This window comes from Triticum aestivum, chromosome 6D (genome assembly GCF_018294505.1).
Source record: "Triticum aestivum cultivar Chinese Spring chromosome 6D, IWGSC CS RefSeq v2.1, whole genome shotgun sequence".
Taxonomy (NCBI): domain Eukaryota; kingdom Viridiplantae; phylum Streptophyta; class Magnoliopsida; order Poales; family Poaceae; genus Triticum; species Triticum aestivum.
Genome location: NC_057811.1, coordinates 227,995,995 through 228,016,099, shown reverse-complemented (window position 1 = coordinate 228,016,099; position 20,105 = coordinate 227,995,995). Strand labels below are relative to the sequence as shown.

Here is a 20,105-nt window from a genome sequence, read left to right as displayed (position 1 = left end):
CATGTAAAAATTTAATTTAAAACCTAGGAATTTTGTAACGTGTCAAAATTTATTTTAAAACCTAGAAAAAAATAGTTGAAACATATCATGACAACTTTAGTGTAAACACCACGACAATTTTAGCACTTTAGACATGATAACTTTTGACCATAAAAAATATCATCAAAACATATCAATATGAGACCTAGTTTTGAAGATCTTGCCAGGACAAATTTAATGGTGAAAACAGATTTTCAGTTGGATTTAATGGTATAAACAGATTTTCAGTCGAAGAGATAAAATATTTTAAAAACTGAAAACCCCAAAAGATTTTCGTATTTTTTTGTCCCTCTTTACATTCATGCATGAAATAAAAAAAACGATAAAAAGACTGACGTGGCACAGTGGGTGGCCATAAGGGCGTTCGGCCTAACCTCTTTCAGCCCACACGTTCAGCACACATCACCGTCAAAAAAAAAAGATTAACAAGGAGAGCTCCCCGGCTTCATTCAGAAAGAAGCCTGAAAAACATGACCACAAACACCTACAAAGATTCAAAATCCACCTAGGACAAATGGGAAGGGAACCGACTACCTAAAGGCAGAGAATCCATCTAAGTTGCTCCGGCCCAGAGCACCATTATTACAAAAATCTCATACATGGATAAGGAAACACGTCAACAAAGCAGTAATTAGGCGGCACCAGGTGAGTTCACACACATCACGTCCAGGGTAGACACTGGGCTTTCCATCGATCCAGCGACCTGCTGAGATTAACACTAAAAAAACGCCAGCGCCAGCTGCTATTCAGCCGGTCACCATACTGAGTGAGAGATACATGAGGGGGGACGCCTCCTTGACAAACCGTTTCAGTTTGTGCGCGAGTTGGAATCATATCACGCATATCCCATTCACTAATATGTAAACACAGCTCTAGTTTTTCATATCGAGCAGAAGGGTACAAAGGAAAAGGAGCTCCAGGTCGGGGAAATTGTGGTGGTGGTGGTGGTGGTGTGGTGTGGGGGTGGGGGGGGGGGGGGGGGGGGGGGGGTAAGAACAAACAGGATCAGATTTCTGTCATGCGTAAGCACCATTAGCCATGCATCGTGGCGGTCTTCTTGAAGTCGATCTTGTCAACCTTCACCTCGCCGTCAATGAGCTCGTACACGTAGACAACAACACGGAGGCCATCGATGTCCATGAGCACAAAGCTCGGGTTGACGTCATATGTGATGCTGCTGTGGGCGCCCGTGCCTGAGCCAGGGTTGATGACGACACCCCCCTCGTGCTTGTAGGCCTTGAACTGATGGGTGTGCCCGGTGACGAGGATGTCCACATCCAGCTGCCTCTGGAGCATCGCTAGGGAGTCCAGGTCGCCCCATGGAACAACCTGATGATGGTCATCAGAGTTGAGATGGTTAAGAAAAATATTCCAGTGACAATCATTAACAAACCGCACAATCCCAAGATGGAAGTAAGTATTGGTACCGACAACATGAAAGACAATTTTACTAGAATAATATCACATTGGTCTATCGAAATTCAAGAGCTACTTGTTCCAAGATAGAGCCCTCCTGCTAGGTAGCGACCTCCTCCTCCCCTCCCGCTCCCACGCTGGCCGCAACTCCGGCACCGGCGTCCACTCTGACTCCAGCAGCCACCTCATCTCCCCGTGCCACGTCCATAATTTGCTAATAGAAGCCTTGGGCGTGGATTGATGATTATTTCTTCTTGCCGGCTGTCGAAACGAGGGGCAGCATCATGGTGGCTCGGACAAGTCACGCGGTTGGTTGAGCAATTGCATTAGAGCAACTCCAACCGGGCGATCCATTTCGTCCACCAATGTCCGTTTGGGTCGCCGCGGACAAAAATGCAGGACCAACGCACCGACCCAAACCCAAAATGCGTCCGCTTCGTGTCTGCGCCGACCCATTTCTAAAATGGGTCGGCGCGGACACGAAGCAGACGCGCCGCACGTCCCCTCGGTGTGCGTCGCGGCCCCACATGTCGGCAGATGCGGTCGTATTTAACGCAGCCACCTACCGCGGGCCCACGCGTCAGCGACTCGAAGCTATGGGGGGTGTCCTTTTTAATCCACGCGTGGGGGGGGGGGGGCTCGTGCACTTCCACTTCGGCTGCCCGTCCACATCTAGCCGCGTGCTCCCTCGCCGGCGACAAAGCAAACCCTAGCCATGGGCTTCTTCGGCGGCTCCAACAAGAAGGGGAAGCTCACCCCCCGCGCTTCCTCCTCCAGCGGCACATTCCGGTGCACCAAACGCGGTGGCACTAGGAGTTCAGGCAGCCGCTGCCATACCTGGACGTGACGCTACCGCACTACTGGCATCTGGGTCCGCAGCGGATTCCGGTGCACATGCGCCGGGAGCTACTCACGCCGGAGCAGCGACGGATGCTGGAGTACGCGTCGGACTCTCCCCATTGGGAGGTCTGGTTTGCCCTCGAGCACGAGGTGCAACGGCGCCATGGCGTGCAGCACCACCACACCAACCCGCGCCTCCCCCAATCGTCAAGCCGGAGGAGGAGGAGGCTACCTGCCAGGCGGCGCTGGCGGCGGCCATGCAGACCTCCATCAAGGAGGAGCAGCGCAAGGCAGAGGTGGACTACCATGCGAGGCTGGCGGGGGCCCTCGCCCCTCTCTGCGACAGACGACTGCGTGGTGCCGCCGTCGCCACCAAGACTCACCCCCTCCCCTCCCCCCCCTAAGGCCAAGTTGACTGACCGCTACGTCTGGACCGAACAGCTGCGCGAGTGGGCCAGCCCCCACCCCCACCCCTCCGTTTGGCTCGGCGCGATACCGGCACAGGAGGCCGCGTACCTCGAACATTGGAGGCAACGTGCGCTGACGGAGAAGAGCGCCGACGGTGAGCGGCGCATGCAGAAGGAGCGCGAGAAGGAGGAAGAGCGCACCCGCCTCGCTGCAATGCCGCCGCCGCAGCAGACGCCGCAGGAGGCTGCCCTGGCGGCCTATCAAGTAGCGTTCGAGTGGGCTGGGCCACCTCCCATCTTCATCGACCTCACCGGCGGCGACGACAATGGCAAGGGCAAGGACAAGGCGGACGACTAGGGCAGCGTGCGGGCGCTTATGTTTTTTTAATGTTTAATTCTATACCTACTAATAAAGCACCTCCCCCTGCCCTCCCCCGCTCCCTGCCAGGTCAATTCCCGCTGCTGAGGTTCCCCGTCGCCATCGGCTCCCCACGTGCCCGGCGGCGGAGATGGTTGCAGACGCGAGGAGGACGACAAGGCGGCCGCCGTGCTCACGCGGGAGGAGGGAGGCCGCCTCCATCTGGCCGCCGACGGCCGCGTCCACACGGAGGAGCTGCCGCCACCACCTGTCGTTGCCTCGCGACGCGCAAGCTCGGCCATGGCCACCTCGAGTTCGTCTCGGGAGAAGATGCTCACCCGCGTTGACCCCCTACAGTCGTCCGCCAACTGGGCCGTGCGCGCAGAATCAGCTCGGATGGTGGCCGTGAGTGCAGTGCAGTTTGCCGTGGCTGCGGAGGAAGAGAGCGGAAGAGATGGTGGTGGTGCCCTCCGCTACACGGAGGTCGTCCAGGGAATCTCTCAAGGTGCTCAAGGCCGACATCCAGCATGCCAGCGTTGTTAACGTCGCGTCTCCGACTGCTCGAGGGACTATGACGGGCGTATCTGCAGATGCCGATGTCCTACAGCCCCGACGCAAACTTCTTCCTCTTCCTCCGCTCAGTGAACGGTCTGCAATCTCACCGGCGCTCCACCTCCTCGGATCCTCAGCTACAAGGCTCAGTCTTTGCGTTTGTGGGGTTTGATTCAAGAATTGGTGGCATATTGTGGTCACTGCACTTGTGTTCTTGTGGTAATTGTGCAGCTTTATGTTGCAGTTTGGAGATTGGACCTATGATACTGGCGCCCATTGTCTGTCAATAGCTGTGACATTTTTTTCCCTCATGCGACTGCAACGAAGGGGTGCGACAAGCAGAGGGCAGTTTGCTCGGAGTTAGTGGCGAGCAAGAGGTCGGTCTCCGAGATTGACGCTGACATAGACAAGGAGTGGGAAGTCTGCGTGGAGTTAGAAAACAGCAGGGGTTGTGCTGCCCAACTTCAGCCATGATATGTGCATCAAGTGCTACCATGAATGGTCAATGGTGAGAACAAGAACCTGATCCCCTCACCTTTTTCTCTGTCATGTTCAACCATAGCAACCATGTATGCTGTTTAGTTTAATGCCGTCTTCAGAGCTAGCTTAGTCGATACTAAATGTCCCGTGCTATTAAGTGTGTCACCAGTCACCACCGGAGCCTCTATATTCAGATGTCTATCCCATATAAGTAAGTTGGTGTGACCATCATTTATGAAAAAATATGCAGCAACCTCTGTATCTGCTTACCAGTTTTGTGCTTGGTTCTTACGAGGTCTGACTTTCACCACATACATGTAAGTATTAGAGATTTACAAGGTCAAATTTTTCTTTAGAATTTTATATGGCAAGTTCACCACATACATGTAAGTGAACTTAATGAGGTTTTAAGCTGCCAAATCAAGTTGCATTTAGATTCTGTTAGATTGACTGCCATACAGCTTTCAAACCCGGCTGACAATCATGGGGTTTTACATTGCATGTCTACTGTAGCAAAATGACTACAGGGAATTCCTTATCAGCTAGACGAGCATATGGAATGCACAAACTACTTACCGGTTCATAGTTCCTCACACACCAAAAAAGAAAACTTGCCTTTATACATTCAATGCATGAGCAGACGAGCTTTCTCTGCAGATAAACAATTATATTTCACTAAACTGCCTCCTGTCAAAAAACTGCTGTGGTCATTCAACCATGTATTTATAAACTAAAAATTCACATTTGAGATTAGTCTGGATCAATGATAAACATGTCCAGGCTCCAGATTATTCCATAAAGCATATTATGATTATTCCTTTATCTGGTTGATGGTTTTGGCTGCAGCATTCACTTTCATCTAGGATGCATGTGTATTTGTGGGTTATTTTTCCTTTGCACCTGACGCATGCCGTTTGGGCCTTCCAACTTTTATTCATCTGCATGTATTAGGAAATTTATGAAAATGGTTTATTCTTTTGTTTGTCATTGTTTCTGTTCTTACATAAGCAACCATCCTCAGGTGTTGGTTTTTCATTTCCGTTCGACGTCATTAAATTAGTCTTACCTGTTTTGAAATGGTTCCAGCGTCATTAAATTACAGTCTTGCCTGTTTTGAAATGGTTCCAGCGTGTGCTTGATGCATTGTTCCCCTTAGTTTTGGAGGAACATGTGCTATTGCCGGTGCTTTTGGTTGTGAAAAAACTTTCGTTAGTTGGGCACTTTAATTATGAAGTGACCACCTTACTGTCATGTTGTCATAGCTGCATAAAAGCTTCTTCTATAATATTTTTGTGGTACCATGTCTATACCACTACTGAGTTTTAAAATCTCCACAATACTACAATTTTGAAGTTGTGGTTTATGTGGGATGCGATGAAAGAGGAAATGAGATGGCCGAGTTCTCATGGATTTCCCCCAATCGACAATGACATTGACCAATGAATGTGAAGGGTGGAGCCGCTCCAAGTGTGTGGCGAGCTCACCATGGTGTCCTTGCTCTAGATTGAGAGCTGACAACTATGATCCGACGAGCCACCTTGAATAGAAGGTACACCGGGATGTGTTTTGGGTGATGAGGAGCTCGTGATTTCCAGGTCGGACTGTCCTCCTAGATCATTGGCATTGTCGTCATGCTCGCCAATCGGGGAAACATGTGCAAATGACACCCTAGGATATCTGACAAATCTTGTGCCGAAGGCTGGAATCTCGCCTCACTCAACCCATTGGCACTCATCACCTACACAAGGATATGGACAACTTACTTTTGTCCCATGGCAACGCACGAGCATGTGTGCTAGTAGTGTTTAAGAGGACTTTGGTCGGCAGTTGACTGGCCATTTATGTTTAATTATAGTATTTTATTAAATTTATTTCGGCCACATGGGCAAAATTGGGTATGCCTTCCGTTGGGCACACCAGCCGACCCAAATCAAAAAGCGGACGCGCACGTCCGCCTGGCCGACCCAAACGGACAAAGCGCGCGTCCGTTTGGGCCGGTCCACTTTTTGTCCGTTTGGGTCGGCGCGTTGGAGTTGCTCTTACAGCTCTTGTGTCTCGCGCCGTAGTGGATTATTGGTGGTTGACTTGCGTCTCAAGGACCACAAGCGCACGCGGACAAGATTGTCTTCCTCGACAAAATGCGAGAGGTGAGAGCTATACATCCGGGCCCTTTACTTTGAAGTGACTTCAATATGACCCACCACGACGAGGACAAGAGCAATAACAACCTCCACCGCCGCACAAGGGGCGCTGCTACCTAAATGATTGCGAGCTCAAAGAGTTGTACCTTCATGGTCAACGCTACACGTGGTCTAACGAGTGTGGCGCTCCCGTGTTGGTCAAGCTCGAGCACGATGAGCTAGGAGGAGCTCCACCCAAATTGTTCGCCTCGCTGTCTCTCCACCTTTATCTCCGACCACTACCCCTTCTGGATTGCACACCATGGCCTCCCTGTAGAGGACGTTTCTAGTTCGAGAGTTGTGGGGATTCAACAAGACGGTTGTTGAGGGTTGGGCGGCCGCGATCAATGAGCCCGACCAGTTTTGACGCCTCGTCATGCGGCTCAAGAACAAAACTCATCAATTGAGGAGTTGGAACGACAAGTAGATGTGTAGTGTCAAACTACCACTTGTGCTGGTCAGGGAGCTCATCTTCCGCTTTGATGTTACCATGGAGTTGAGGCAGCTCTCAGAGCTTGAGCGCCAGTTGCGTGCTAGGCTGAAGCACGCCTACCTAGGACTCGCTTCGCACCATGGCTAGGCAACGTTGGAAGATTGCCTGGTTGGCTGAGGGTGACACCAACCTCCTACAAAAAGCAAAAGCAAGTGATCCACAGCCTTGTAGCCGACGAAGCGGTGGTTTCTGACCACGCGACTATGGCCAAGGCTAACTTCGATCACTTCAACATGCTTCTTGGCACAGATGAGGGCTGCGAGTTCTCGCTGAACCTAGAATTACCAGGGTCATGCTTGGAGAACTTGGCCAGCCTTGACGACCCCATTAACGAGGAAGCTTAGGAGGTGGTTTGTCAGCTGGTGCGGGGGTAGGCGTCAGGGCCGGACAGATTCACTACGGAGGTCCTGCAATCTTGTTGTGGGAACCGTGAAGGATGATGCATGGTAGCCTTCACCAAGTTGCACTCGTTGCGTGGGCAGGGTTTCCATGGTCTAAACCAAGCCCTACTAATCCAGTTGCCCAAGACATCAGATCCATCGACCCTTCGGGACTACCACCCCATCAACTTCATACACATCTTTGCCAAGGTGGTGACCAAGACGTTGGCTAGCAGGTTGCCTCCCAGATTGGGGGGCTTGGTTGAGGAGAACCAATGCAAGGTCATCAAGAAACGTTGCATTCGTGATAATTTCATGTTGGTTCAGCAGACGGCAAGATATCTGCACGGTGCACCAGATGGGTGAGTCGCGTGCCATGCTCAAGTTGGATATCGCTCATGCATTCAGCTCAGTGTTGTGGGCTCTATTTGAGGTACTTCAGCGGGTAGGCTTTGGCCAACGCTTCCCTGAATGGATTGCCATACTCCTGTCCACTGAAAGCACGGGAGTGATGCTCAATGGTGAACCAGGGCCTCTGGTCTGGCATCATAGGGGCATGTAGCAGGGGAACCCACTCTCCCCTATGTTGTTTGTGTTGGTGATAGATACTCTCAACAGGTTTTTTGCTAGGTTATAAGAGAGTTCGGATTGCACCGTCGCCTAGCAACACGCATCCTGACAAGTCCGTCTCACTGTACGCGGACGATGTTGTCATCTTCTACCACACGGATAGGGTGAAGTTGTCCATTGTCCACAGCTTGCATGCGCACGCTTCGGGGTTGCACACCAACTTTGCCAAATGTTCGGTGTCCCCCGTTAGGTGTTAAGAGGCCTTGGAGAAGAAATCGGTGATGGAGTGTCAGCTAGCTCCTTTCCTGAATAAGTACCTCAGGATCCCACCTCGGGCTCAGGAAGTCCTCGTGTAAGGCTTTCCAACCTTTGGAAGACATGATCGCAAACCGCCTGGGCATCCATGATGCAAAGGCGGGGCGCCTCACCTTGGTCAAGTTGGTCCTGGCCACCATGCCTTTGCAGTAGTCCTGGGCATGCAAAAGAAGACCCGAAAGACTTGACAAACCACTTGGGTGTTTCGGACCTTGGTCAAAACGCGATCATCTTCGACAAGGTGTGGCTCAACTTGACACACCTGCTTGACACATTCAAAACAGAGGCCAGGCAATGGCCACCGACAAGTGCGAGGGGTCTGGCGGCTTTGCTTCCGGCATTTACCTTGCCTAGCAACTATGACCGTCGGGTAGTATTCTCTAGGTGTTGCCCATCTTTGGGCTTGTACAGACTCTCCTTTCTAACAATGCAATGAAACAAGGCTTTTGTGATTTCTTGGGAGAAAAAAAGGTTGTTGGCAAATTACATTCGAAGAAGACTTTTAGTAGAACAGAAGAGACATTGGCATACTCAAAATTGTCGGTGGTGTGCATTATATGGTGCAGGTGAATAAAGTAGACACAACAAACCAACAATGAACTACTCCTTCCGTTCCTAAATATTTGTCTTTTTAGAGATTTCAAATGGACTACCACATACGGATGTATATAGACATATTTTAGAGTGTAGATTCACTCATTTTGCTCCGTATGTAGTCACTTGTTGAAATCTCTAGAAAGACAAATATTTAGGAACGGAGGGAGTATCATGCATCATGCATGACTCTGCAAAGGTGAAAGTTCAATGTACTGAGCGTGCTTGATATCCCTATAGAGGAAGTATCAGATCGCTTCATGGACATTTTTTATCAATCTATTGCTTGGATGTAAATATTGGATGCGGAAATATGTGGAAAGAAAATTGTGTGCACCCTCGTTCACTCCATTACTCAAGTCAATGCTAAACCACATAAGGTCCATCACTCATCGAACATTGAAGGACAACTTTGGTCCTTCAATGAACCCTGGATCATTTGAACACACGACGGCATCTAGATTGCAACATCTCAACCAATTCGCCCGGTAACAGCAATCGTCTCTGGTTACAATTTGTGCGACTCGATAGGAGAACAGTAAGCCAGTTGACCTTCCAAGTGACAACTATGATCATATGGCATAGATATGTATGTTTAATTGTTAAGGATCTGATCCTAGTAGTTAGTAAACATTTCTCACTGAAAATACTAAGAGCAAATTATACTGCCATAATAGAGAGGCAGAAGCTCTGTTTTCAAGGCGTCGCCTAGGCGACGCTTAGGCGTCAGAGCGCTCGGGGACGTCAAGGCGTCGTCGTCGCCTTAGTTTTCTATCTAAGGCGTCCAAGGCGTCACCTAGGCGGATAAGGCGCCGCTTTAGTTGATTTTGGACGCCCTGGACATGCGTGGGCAGGTTGAGCGGGAACCAGCAGCTGGCGCGCGCCAGAAAGAGGAATTGGCGGGAGGGAAGAGAAATTGGGCGGGAGAGAGGGGGTAAACAGAGGCAGGAGAGAGGGGAACACACCCGTGACTCCAAATCGAGGGGAAAAGAGAGAGGAGCTCTCTCCTCTCATGCCGCCGGCCCAGATCCGCTCCTCCTCCGCCGGCCTCCCCCTCTCCGGCCAAGATCCATCTCCGCCGGCCCTCCCCCTCTCCGGCCAAGCTCCTCCGCCGACGGCAGCCCTCTCCCAAGGTACGGCTCCTCTCTGCCTCTCTTTTCCCCTCACCTGCCCATGTTTTCTGATGGTGCTGCTGCTTGTGCCTCACTGCCTTGCCTCTAAACCCTCTGTTTAGTATATGCATGTGTAGATGTGCTGCTTGTGCCTCTGCCCTCTGCCCACTGCCCTCTATTATAGTAGTGTTAGCTGCAAGTTGTGATTAAAATAGTTGCTGATTGTCCTTGTTAGCTGATTAGAATAGTAGGTTAGTGGGTCTTCTTTATACTAGCTTATTATTAGAATAGTAGTTGTTTGTCCTCTGCGGCTCTGCCCTCTATTATATTGTTAATTGTTTGCACTTTGCACTTTGCAGTCCCACAATGGCAGATGCAGGAGCTGATGGGGGTGGTGATGCTTATGATCCAATGAAAGATCCAGAACGCAGGCCACGGAGGTCAAATGATCCAGGCTGGAATTATGGGTATTGGTTGAAACCTGGCAACATCAATAATGTTGTGTGCAACCTTTGTGGCAAGATAACTAAAGGAGGGATCAAGAGACACAAAGAGCATCTTGCTGGCACCGGTGGGGATGCAACAGGTTGTCCAAAGGCTACCACACAGCTTAGGAGGGAGATGTTAGAATATTTGGAAAAGAACAGGAGAAACATAGGACAGCCAGATGATGATGATGATGTAGTGGAGGTAGATGTAGCAGGGACAGTTCAAAGCTCCACTAATGCAGCAGCAGTTCAAGGCTCCGCTACAAGACCAAGTTCAGGGACAGCAGCCAAGAAGAACAAGAAAGCCTTTGCGGTAAAAATGTCAGGCAAAAAGTTTCAATCTGTTGCAACCAAGTCAATTGTTTCCAAGTCAATTGCGGTAAAAACCTGAGGATGTTGTCGATGAAAGACGCTCCGGTTGCTCTCAAAGCACCATGGAGTCCAGCACAAAAACACCAGAAGAGAGGCACTATGTGAGTATGCAGTGGGCATTGTTTTTCTATGAGTGTGGCATTCCTTTCAATGTTGCAAGCTCTAGGCAATTCCAGATTGCAATAGAAGCCTCTTGTCAATATGGCTCGGTTACAAGCCTCCTTCTCCTCATGAGCTGCGGGAGCCATTGCTTAGGGATTGTGTCAAGGAAACAAAAAAGTTGAGGGTGACGCACGAGGTAGCATGAAAGCAATATGGCTGCACACTAATGTCAGATGGCTGGTCCTATAAAAGGGGACGCCACTTGATCAACTTCCTTGTAAACAGCCCGGCGGGCACTTACTTCTTGGAGTCGGTTGATGCATCAAGTGAATGCCAAGATGCTCGGATGATAGCAGATTTGCTAGAGAAGAGAATCGAGGATGTCGGCAAAGAGTATGTTGTCCAAGTTGTCACCGACAATGGTGCTAACTACAAGGCAGCGGACAAGATACTAATGGAAAGGATTCCTACACTATATTGGAGTCCATGTGCATGCCATTGCTTGGACCTAATGTTGGAAGATATAGGGAAGCTAAAGGCATTTAAGAAGCCTATTGCACGGGGTAGACGAGTCACCACTTTCATCTATAGGCATGGCAGAATTCTTAGTCTAATGAGGAAGGCAACGGGTGGGCTGGATCTTGTGAGACCCGCAGCCACTCGCTTTGCCACATCCATTCTTGCTCTTAAGAGTTTGGTCAAGCACAAGCAAGCATTGAGGAGTCTCTTTACATGTCAAGCATGGGTTGGAAACAAATTGGCCAAAACTGCAGCCGGTTTGAATGTGCAAGACATTGTGCTTTCAGCAGATTGGTGGCATGCAATTGAGGACTGCCTTAGAGCTTCAGGTCCACTACTTCGAGTGCTTAGGGTAGCGGATGGTGATGAGATTCCTGCCATGCCAGAAATGACAGCACTAATGAGGTTTACAAAGGAGAAGATCAATCAAGGTTTTCCCCACCAAAACAAGCAAGCTTTGCTCAAGAAGGTCATTGACATTGTTGACAAACGTTGGGAGAATCAAATGGATCATCCATTGTATGGGGCTGCTTTGTTTTTGAACCCTGGAAAATACTTCTCTATTGTTGAGAGTGGTGATGATGCCCTAATTGGTGAGCTAAGAAGTTGTTTTAATGATGTCCTTGCACGAACAATACTTGATGTCAATACTCGCAACAAGATTGATGCACAAGCCGTTGACTATGAGGACAAGAGAGGACCCTTTGCTAATCAGATGGCAATCGATAACATGGTCGAAAAAAAACCTCGTAAGTGAACTAAAGTTAATTTCAGCAACAAGCAAGTTAATTTCAGCATGTTATTTTCTGTACAAAGTACAAACTCCTAATGCACGTGTGTGTTTATTTTACCATTTTAGTTGATTGGTGGCGTTCATATGGTGGTCGGGCAGTTGAGCTACAAAGGTTTGCAAAGCGTACTGTTAGTCTTTGTGCTTCATCTTCCGGTTGTGAGAGGAATTGGAGCGCATTTGAACATGTGAGTAACTTCTTTGTCTTTATTTCATCAAGAGAAAGTTAGTTTCAGGCTTTCAGCAAGTAATCTCAGCAAGTTATTTATTCACTCTATTTGCTATTTGTAGATCCATACCAAGAAAAGGAACCGGTTACAACACCGACTCTTGAATGACAATGTCTTTGTTTCATACAACCGGAAGAACTTGGATAGGTTTCAAAAGAGGCGTGAGAAGATGGGTGGCAATAGCTATGACCCTCTAGTCATTGAGGATTTTGATTGGGGCAATGAGTGGGTTGACCCAACAATACCTCCACCCCAAGGTGCTCGAGGGTGTCCCGATGACATTTCATGGGAGCTTGTTGATGAGGCTGTTGGTGCAAGTTCGTCGCTGCAAGGTCGCAACTTTCCTAGAGCTAGCACCATGGCAAGGGGGGCCTCAAATGTTAATGTCCAGTACCAAAGGCAGCGCAAAAGGGCTGCTCCGTCACCAACATTTCTTCATGAAGATGACGAAGAGGATGACCAAGAACAACAATCAAGTATCCCCAATGGAGAGGATGATGATTCAGACTTTCTTCAAGATGATGTTGATGTGACCGATGATGATGAAGATCCAACTAGTGCTGACCAAGATGGCGAAGACAACAGAAATACTATCATGGATGAGTTCGATGATGGCTATTGAGAATTGAGTGTGGCCAGCCTTGCTTATGATCATGTGTTTGCCTGTTTGGAACCTAATTTTATGTTGTGAACTTGTGAACCTAATTTATTGTGTTGTGGACCTAGTTTATGTAATATGTAATGCACTCATGTTTGTCATCTTGTTTTGCACTTGTTCTGTCATTTACTCTCTGTTTTTTTACCAATGGTGATCTATTAATTAAGTCTAGTTTTAACCATATATGATATATGTTCATCTTTATGCAGATTTCTATTGTGGAAGGCAGAAATGGGAAACAAGATGGGAGGAATGGATGCTATGTGGGCTCAACAACCAGGAAATTCAAGGTATGAATCAGTTACATGTCCACTCATGGCTGCCATATTAGTACCCCTAGCGCCTAATAATAAGTGTCTAAGGCGTCGCCTCCCCTCGCGCTTTGAGCGCCTAGGCGTTGAGGCGCCCCCCCAGCGCCTTAAAGCGCCTGGACGCCTTGAAAACATAGGGCAGAAGAAAAGCAAATTGCGTTTAGCATTTATTTTTCTGATACGTGAACTCATATTAAATTAACTATTTATTAATCCCATAAAAATGCCCACACTACAATACACTAAGAAGCTATTGGTTCAGCAATATCCCACCAGAATCGCACTACATTGGTATGTGATTCCGGTAACTCTTATTATACCACTTCCTCAACAGAACACATGGGATCTAAAACCATTTCCCTGATTGAACCACTGCGTCAACCATGCATTACCCACCTCCCTGTAATCCTTCTACAATTAAACTAACACTACAGCTCTTGAACAAAACATCACCTAACAATTATTACAGCAACAGACCATGCCAACAAGAGAAAATGACAAACATGCTAGTGATAAAAACTCAACCATGTTTCTGAGGTGTACGGCATAAAAAAAAGTGTTTATAATTTGTCAACAACAAGAACTCCAATTCAAGGTATTAACTGTTGACTTTCAACAACCAAAAAAGGCCATGAATAATTTTTCTCCAACAATGAGCATGACAGAAACTAAAAGAGCAAAACAAAATTATCAATTTAGAGCGAACCTGATGGCCATGGCATAGCCCTAGCTTGAACTGACCAATAGTAACTGTTTTTGTCTCTGGGTAGCGAGCATCCTCATCATATTCACCTCTGGTAATGTGGAGATCAGGACAGAGGCTTTTAAGGTAGTCGTGAACTTCCTAGAAGAATGTTGAGAAATTTATGAGTTAATATTTTATCAAAACAAAAAATTACAGTCCATACAAGAAAACATTATTAACACCCTATTAATAGGTGCAATACCCAGCCACAAGGAAACAAAAATCACTACATGAAATGGTACAAAGTCAACTATTTCTTCACAAAGATGGTTAGCCAGTCATCTCTACTACTATTAAACGAGCAAATATATTCTTCCCTAAGCGCACCGAAAACATGTATACAGGACAATCAAGATAAAATACCACCTCACAATCCAGCCCATCTAATTAGATCTAACCGTCCACATAAAAATGAACCCTCACCTGTGTACGATTAGCAGTTTACCAGAGCGGACGAAAACTCTGCCATGTATCGAGCGAGCGAACGGAATGTTTCGCTGCGTGACCAAAAAATAAATTGATTCCCGTGATTAGTGGCCTGCATGCAGCCGCATAGCCCACGATTCAGCAATATGGCGTTCACATGGATTGGTTCGGCCTGATCAGGTATTAATGGCGAATTAAAAGGGAGGATTTGTTACCACGCAAAAGAAGGGAGGATTAGCTGGAGAGAAGAGATGAGGAATGCGTGGGGCATGCACCAGCGATAGGGTTTCACTGCCGCCGTCCCGTGTGCTGCTCCGCCCGCTACATCTCCTCCCCGCACGACTCTCTGGCCTCCAAGCTTCCAAGTCTACCTTTCTCCGCCCTTGCTCGCCGTATCCTTAGGTCACGGTTCGCCACCGATGTATCGATGTCGTTGGCCGTCGATTCTGCCGTTTCGTTCCTGCTGTTCTTGGGTAGGTGCTCCTCCCCCTGCAGTCCTCCCCTCGCCGCCGCGCCTGTTGGTATGCTGCCAAGGACCAAGATGTGCTGGAATTACGCCAATGCCGGCGGGCAGCCTCCATCGTCAATCGTCTGCTGGTGCTGGTGCCTGGTGATCTGCATCCAATGGAGAAGGGACGGTGCGACCATCCATGTTCTGGAACACGCGGACCAATAGATCCACCCCAAAACCAGTCGAATACGAATGCAACCTGTAGGTACATTTTCTGTCTCTCTCTAATACTCCCTCTGTAAACTAATATAAGAGTGTTTAGATCACTACTTTAGTGTTCTAAATGCTCTTATATTAGTTTACAGAGGGAGTACTATATTTTTTTCTCTCTCACAGTGACATATCTGCACCTTCGGTCCTTTCTCGCTGTTAATCTTCTTTCCTAGGCGAGCACCCACGCAGTACGAGACTCAGTTGAACGATGACAGTTGGCCAGAAGCGTTTGATTTTCTTTGTGCATTTTGGTGACTGGATAGAAATTTGATATTATCACCAAACTCATTTCATTGTTTGCTTGCAGTTTACGTATTGGATTTGCCATGCAAAACATTCTATCTAGTCAGCATCTTTTTGTTGAAGATGTACGTGGGTGTTTTCCACTGTTTTCCACTTGCATATATGAAATATGATGCATACATCATGCCTAGCATGCTTAGGCAGAGACCAACGTATATCTCTACTGTGATTTTTGTATTATCTTGTTCTCTTGGGGACGATCAATAAAGGGTGCAGCAGCCCAAGACTATTACCGTTTCTTGAAACGCAGGTATCAGCTCGTTCACCGCATCTTAATGTATTGTGTACCTCCTCTTTCACAGCTATCGAAATATTTAGATTGTCATTTTAACTAATGCCCATACCATCATAAGCTATGAGCAAACAGGTGAGTCTTTCCACACTGCTCTTGCCTATTCATTCTCTGTACTTTTGACAAATCCAAGTTGTTTTTTTCTCTCATGCAGTAAGTTACACTAATGTACTATTCTGAATTGCATTTTCCAATTTAATATCCTTTTATGCACTGCAATAATGCCTGAATACTTTGTGGCGTGCATGCTGTTGCAATTCCAGTACTTGCGCTCCATTATCGTACTTCATTTTAGAAATTATGCTTTGTACGTGCTGCATCATCAAGCCTTTTTCAAGAGGCATCAGTGCAAGATTTTGAAGAATTGGATTCAGTGAAAATTGAGTTCTCACCAAACGGGCAAATATCTTCCAGGTCAGGTACAAGTTTTCTTGCAGTTCTTGCTCCTGCCTTCCGACTCCATATTATATAGCATGGAGGAGAGGAGAAACAATGAAGCCTAAATGGAGTATGTAGCTGTGCTTTTTTCTACCAACCACAAATAGTAGGCATGTAGTACTGATATCGCATTTCAGTTATTGTTATCCTTGGAACAAATATTAGCTTTGTAATGAAGTAAAAGTGACGGTCTTCGCATTTTCCACAGGAAATTCCTAGCAGATAGTGTCTCTTGACATATGTACTGGATAACGAATTCATTGTTTGCTTGCGGGTTACATCTTGGATTTATGTGTCTAACTTGTTTGTGCCATGGCGTGCAAACTGTGCAGATCATGCTTCTGGTGAAACATACACCACTCTTCTGGTGTGCCAAGTGCCTCTCATTTTCATTTGGGGCTGCATTCACTTTGAATGTAATTTTTACACTTGTAAAATGATAAAGAGCACATAACGTGTTTCCCCCAAAATATAGATTAATGTCTAGCTTATAGAGATAATAAACCGTCTTCATTTTACTGGTAAAATATTGAGGGCTCCTTTGATCCAACAAGCAAAGTTGAGGGTCGGGTGTGATTGTTGAAAGTATGGCGGGTTGATTATTGCTACTGCTGTTGGGTATGTGCAACAAGGAAGAAGTTTTTGACTTGTTGAAGACAGAAGGTATAGCAGTTCTCAACCTGATATAGTATTGGCGTCTAATGGGGCATTAACAAGCTTTGTATAAAAAATTAATTTGCTTTCTTGGTGGCGGCTCTCGGAGGGAAGGAGCATCATGTTGTGAACATGGTTATCTTCAAAACATTTTTTTTGTTGGTTAGCTGTTTCCATAAAGAAATAGTCAATGTTATTTCTCATGCATCAACTTATTTTAGTGGAGCTGAGCACTATGAGGATTTGTAAAGGCTTTGGAGTTGCTAATCTGAACAGCCATTATGATAAATGGAAGTTGTCCATTCATCTTTTTTTTTTTTGAGGAAACATGTGCTTTCATCATATAAAAGATCAACAATAAGCATCATTGCCCAGCGTCTGGATATAACTCGGTAATATCTGCTTGGGTTTGTCCCAATTAATTGGACTAGCTCCTTTAGTCCATGTATTTGTATCATCCAGTGCAGCTAAGTGTATCTAGCAAATGAGTGCGACTGGGTTATTGAAGGCGGCCGAAGAAGCACATCCACCTTACACCTCACCTCCGGCTGCCTTCGCTATCTTGTGAAGTTTGGGTTTGTATCCTTGTAAGACTTCTTTTTATCTTGCTTTTCTTGGTTCGATTTTTGTGGTGTCCATCCTCCGTGATATCAGATGCGGCTAGGGAAACTAAATGTCGCTCCATGCTTGAAAACGCTGGTGCCAAGAAGCTCAGTTAGGATATAAAATAACATGCTGATCAGTCGTGCGTTGCACGTGCATGCTTACTAGTCATACAAAATAGTTGAAAAGCAACAAACAGTCTGCGATGTTGAGCATCATGACCCAACACTTCACAGGTTCACATCCATAATCCTATAGAATAATACATCGACTTCTCTTTGTTACGTTTTCCCATGGCTTTCAATTAGTTTGACACGCAACCGCCCAAATTCCTGTTGCTTCATCATGAATTAATAAGGCATTAAGATATAGCATCACATGCTTACCAAACACCTAGGTTCCATTAAGGCATTCTAGTGGCACTCTAGTGTTTTTAGCAAGCCAAAATATTAGTGTCTGAATCACAAGATAGCCTCAGGATGCAATCCATCATGACAAATGTGTTGGTTCATTTCAGTTTACAGGTCAATATAGCATCGACAGTGCAACAAGACTAACATAAACAATACCATACAACTTTTGAAATTGATGTGTTTGGGATTGACATGTAGAAAGCATATGGTATGAAAAATAAGATGATGATAAAATTGGTTAAAACCTATACATGGTGTACTATACCTTAAGTGTTCATTGGGAAAAAACTGGAAACCGTTTCAGCTCACAAAAATAGGTGCAAGTAGATAAAACTTGATGTTAATGGACCATCACAAAAAATGTGAAGCGCAACAATCATTCAATCAGAAAAAATCATCAGAGAATTAAAATTTGCAAAACGATAATAAAACTCCATGAGATAGATGTACTATTGTCAGCAGGTTGGTAAAAAAAATCTTCACGCAGGCTCATTCAAAGACTAGGTTGGCACTAATGTTATCTTTCTTCTTTCTGATCCATATTTTCAAAGGAACAGAGATTGTGATTACCCTTTCAATAAGTTTCGGGAAAATTTCATAAACTGGGCATGGTGGGAATAAGTTTAGATACTTTTTTTGTAAAATAAGTTACTCTAAGCAATCAGACAATAAATAAACTAATGATAATTGAGCAATAAGAACAAAGAGAAACGATGATTTAATAATATTTCAGTTAATTATTTGGAGCCAAAGGTACATTCAGGATTGGTGGAACTAAAATTTATTATAGCTGCTCCAATAGAAAAAGTAAGCAGTACCCTTTAGATACCATGTATGTTTTGATCAAAGAAAACATGACCACCGAACTACTAGTCTACTGCAGAGAAAGAAAACAATTTTGTAGCTTTTCTAATATGATTTCTTGTATTTAAATTTAGAGATTATGTCATGGCCTAAGTTCCTGAGGGGATAGTGGTGGCTGGTGGGAGGTGGGAGGTCGGGGGCAGCGAAGGTTGCATTTGTCTGCCGTGATGTTAAGGGAAGATAGGACTGTGGAGAAGAACCCTCCCTTTTCTGTTTTACGTTTATTGCTTGCGTTTCTTAATACCAGTCCAGGGCATAATATAGCCTGCAGTTTACATGACTTGAAAAGTAAGAACTTATATAAGCACATGCATCGTTCTGTGAGTAAGCGTGGTACTTTTCAGAATCGGAAGATACATGATGATCATACAAATTTCTACCACCACCTGCATAGTTCTGAGAGATAGGCGTGATATTTATACAGAATGAAAAAAAACTGCGTAGATAACGAACCAAAAGAGGAAACTATTGTCTCATGCCTACTCCCTCCGAAGCTCAAATCCCCCACACGTCTACTGCAAAACCGCATCATACAGACAAGCAAGCTTATGCCAATCGATAATCAGTCCACATGCCCAGGACGGGTGCCGTTGGTCCGAAAATCAACACGGCGACACCCAATAATAACTGAACAAGGAACAAAATTTGTCTAACAACCAATAAGCATGGCTTCACGAACTAGTCGGTCAACCAGATTTGACAGACCAGAGACACCGCGATCCAGCAGCAATCACGCGCACGCGGCATCGAGCATGTATCACGGGGATAAAAGGAGACTGACCTTGATGCAGAGGTTCCCGGTGCAGATGATGTGCTGGATCTTGCCCGGGACGAGCATGGACTTGAACTTGGCGGGCAGGTCGGGCGCACGGTGCGGGATGTGCAGATCCCCCAGCGCTAGGACCAGCACCATTGGATTGGGGATCGGGGGGAGGAAGGGGGACGGCGGCGGAAGGTGGAGAGCGATCCGAATCGCTCAGCCCGCTCTGCTCTCCTGGAACGCGATGATCAAATCTTCCACTCAAATCCCTAGCACGATCGATACCCCTCAAACTTGTTGGGACAACTCACTTCCGTCCTCATCAAACTTCCAAACCGGCAAAGCGGCAAAGCGTCCAGCCTGAAGGTCTTCCCCTCGAAAACAAAACAACTGAAGGTCCTCAAACTAAATTACGCGTCCATCTACCCTAGGGATGGCAATGGGGAGTACCTATAACATCTCCATCCCCATCTACTCCCTATCATCCCATCCCCATCGCCGTTTACATGACTGGGGATGAAATTTCCCCATACTCATTCCCTACTGGGGAACGGGGGCCCATTAGGGTCCACATCCCCATAAACAAATACTCATATACATAATATGACACCCTATAATCAACATACATAAATGGTGTTGTCCTTGTCCTGCTAATGCATATCTAGGTCATACTGACT

General features: G+C 46.5%; 1 protein-coding gene across 1 annotated transcript; it reads right to left on the bottom strand.

Moving 5' to 3' along the window:
• Window positions 1-463: 463 nt before the first annotated feature.
• On the bottom strand, window positions 464-19,823 carry LOC123144519 (vacuolar protein sorting-associated protein 29). Its single transcript, XM_044563706.1, has 3 exons — window positions 19,450-19,823; window positions 13,913-14,050; window positions 464-1,368 (listed from the first exon to the last, which is right to left on the bottom strand). The coding sequence occupies exons 1-3, from the start codon at window positions 19,579-19,581 to the stop codon at window positions 1,072-1,074; spliced, it is 567 nt and encodes a 188-aa protein (XP_044419641.1). The 5' UTR covers window positions 19,582-19,823; the 3' UTR covers window positions 464-1,071.
• Between the last annotated feature and the right edge of the window lie 282 nt (window positions 19,824-20,105).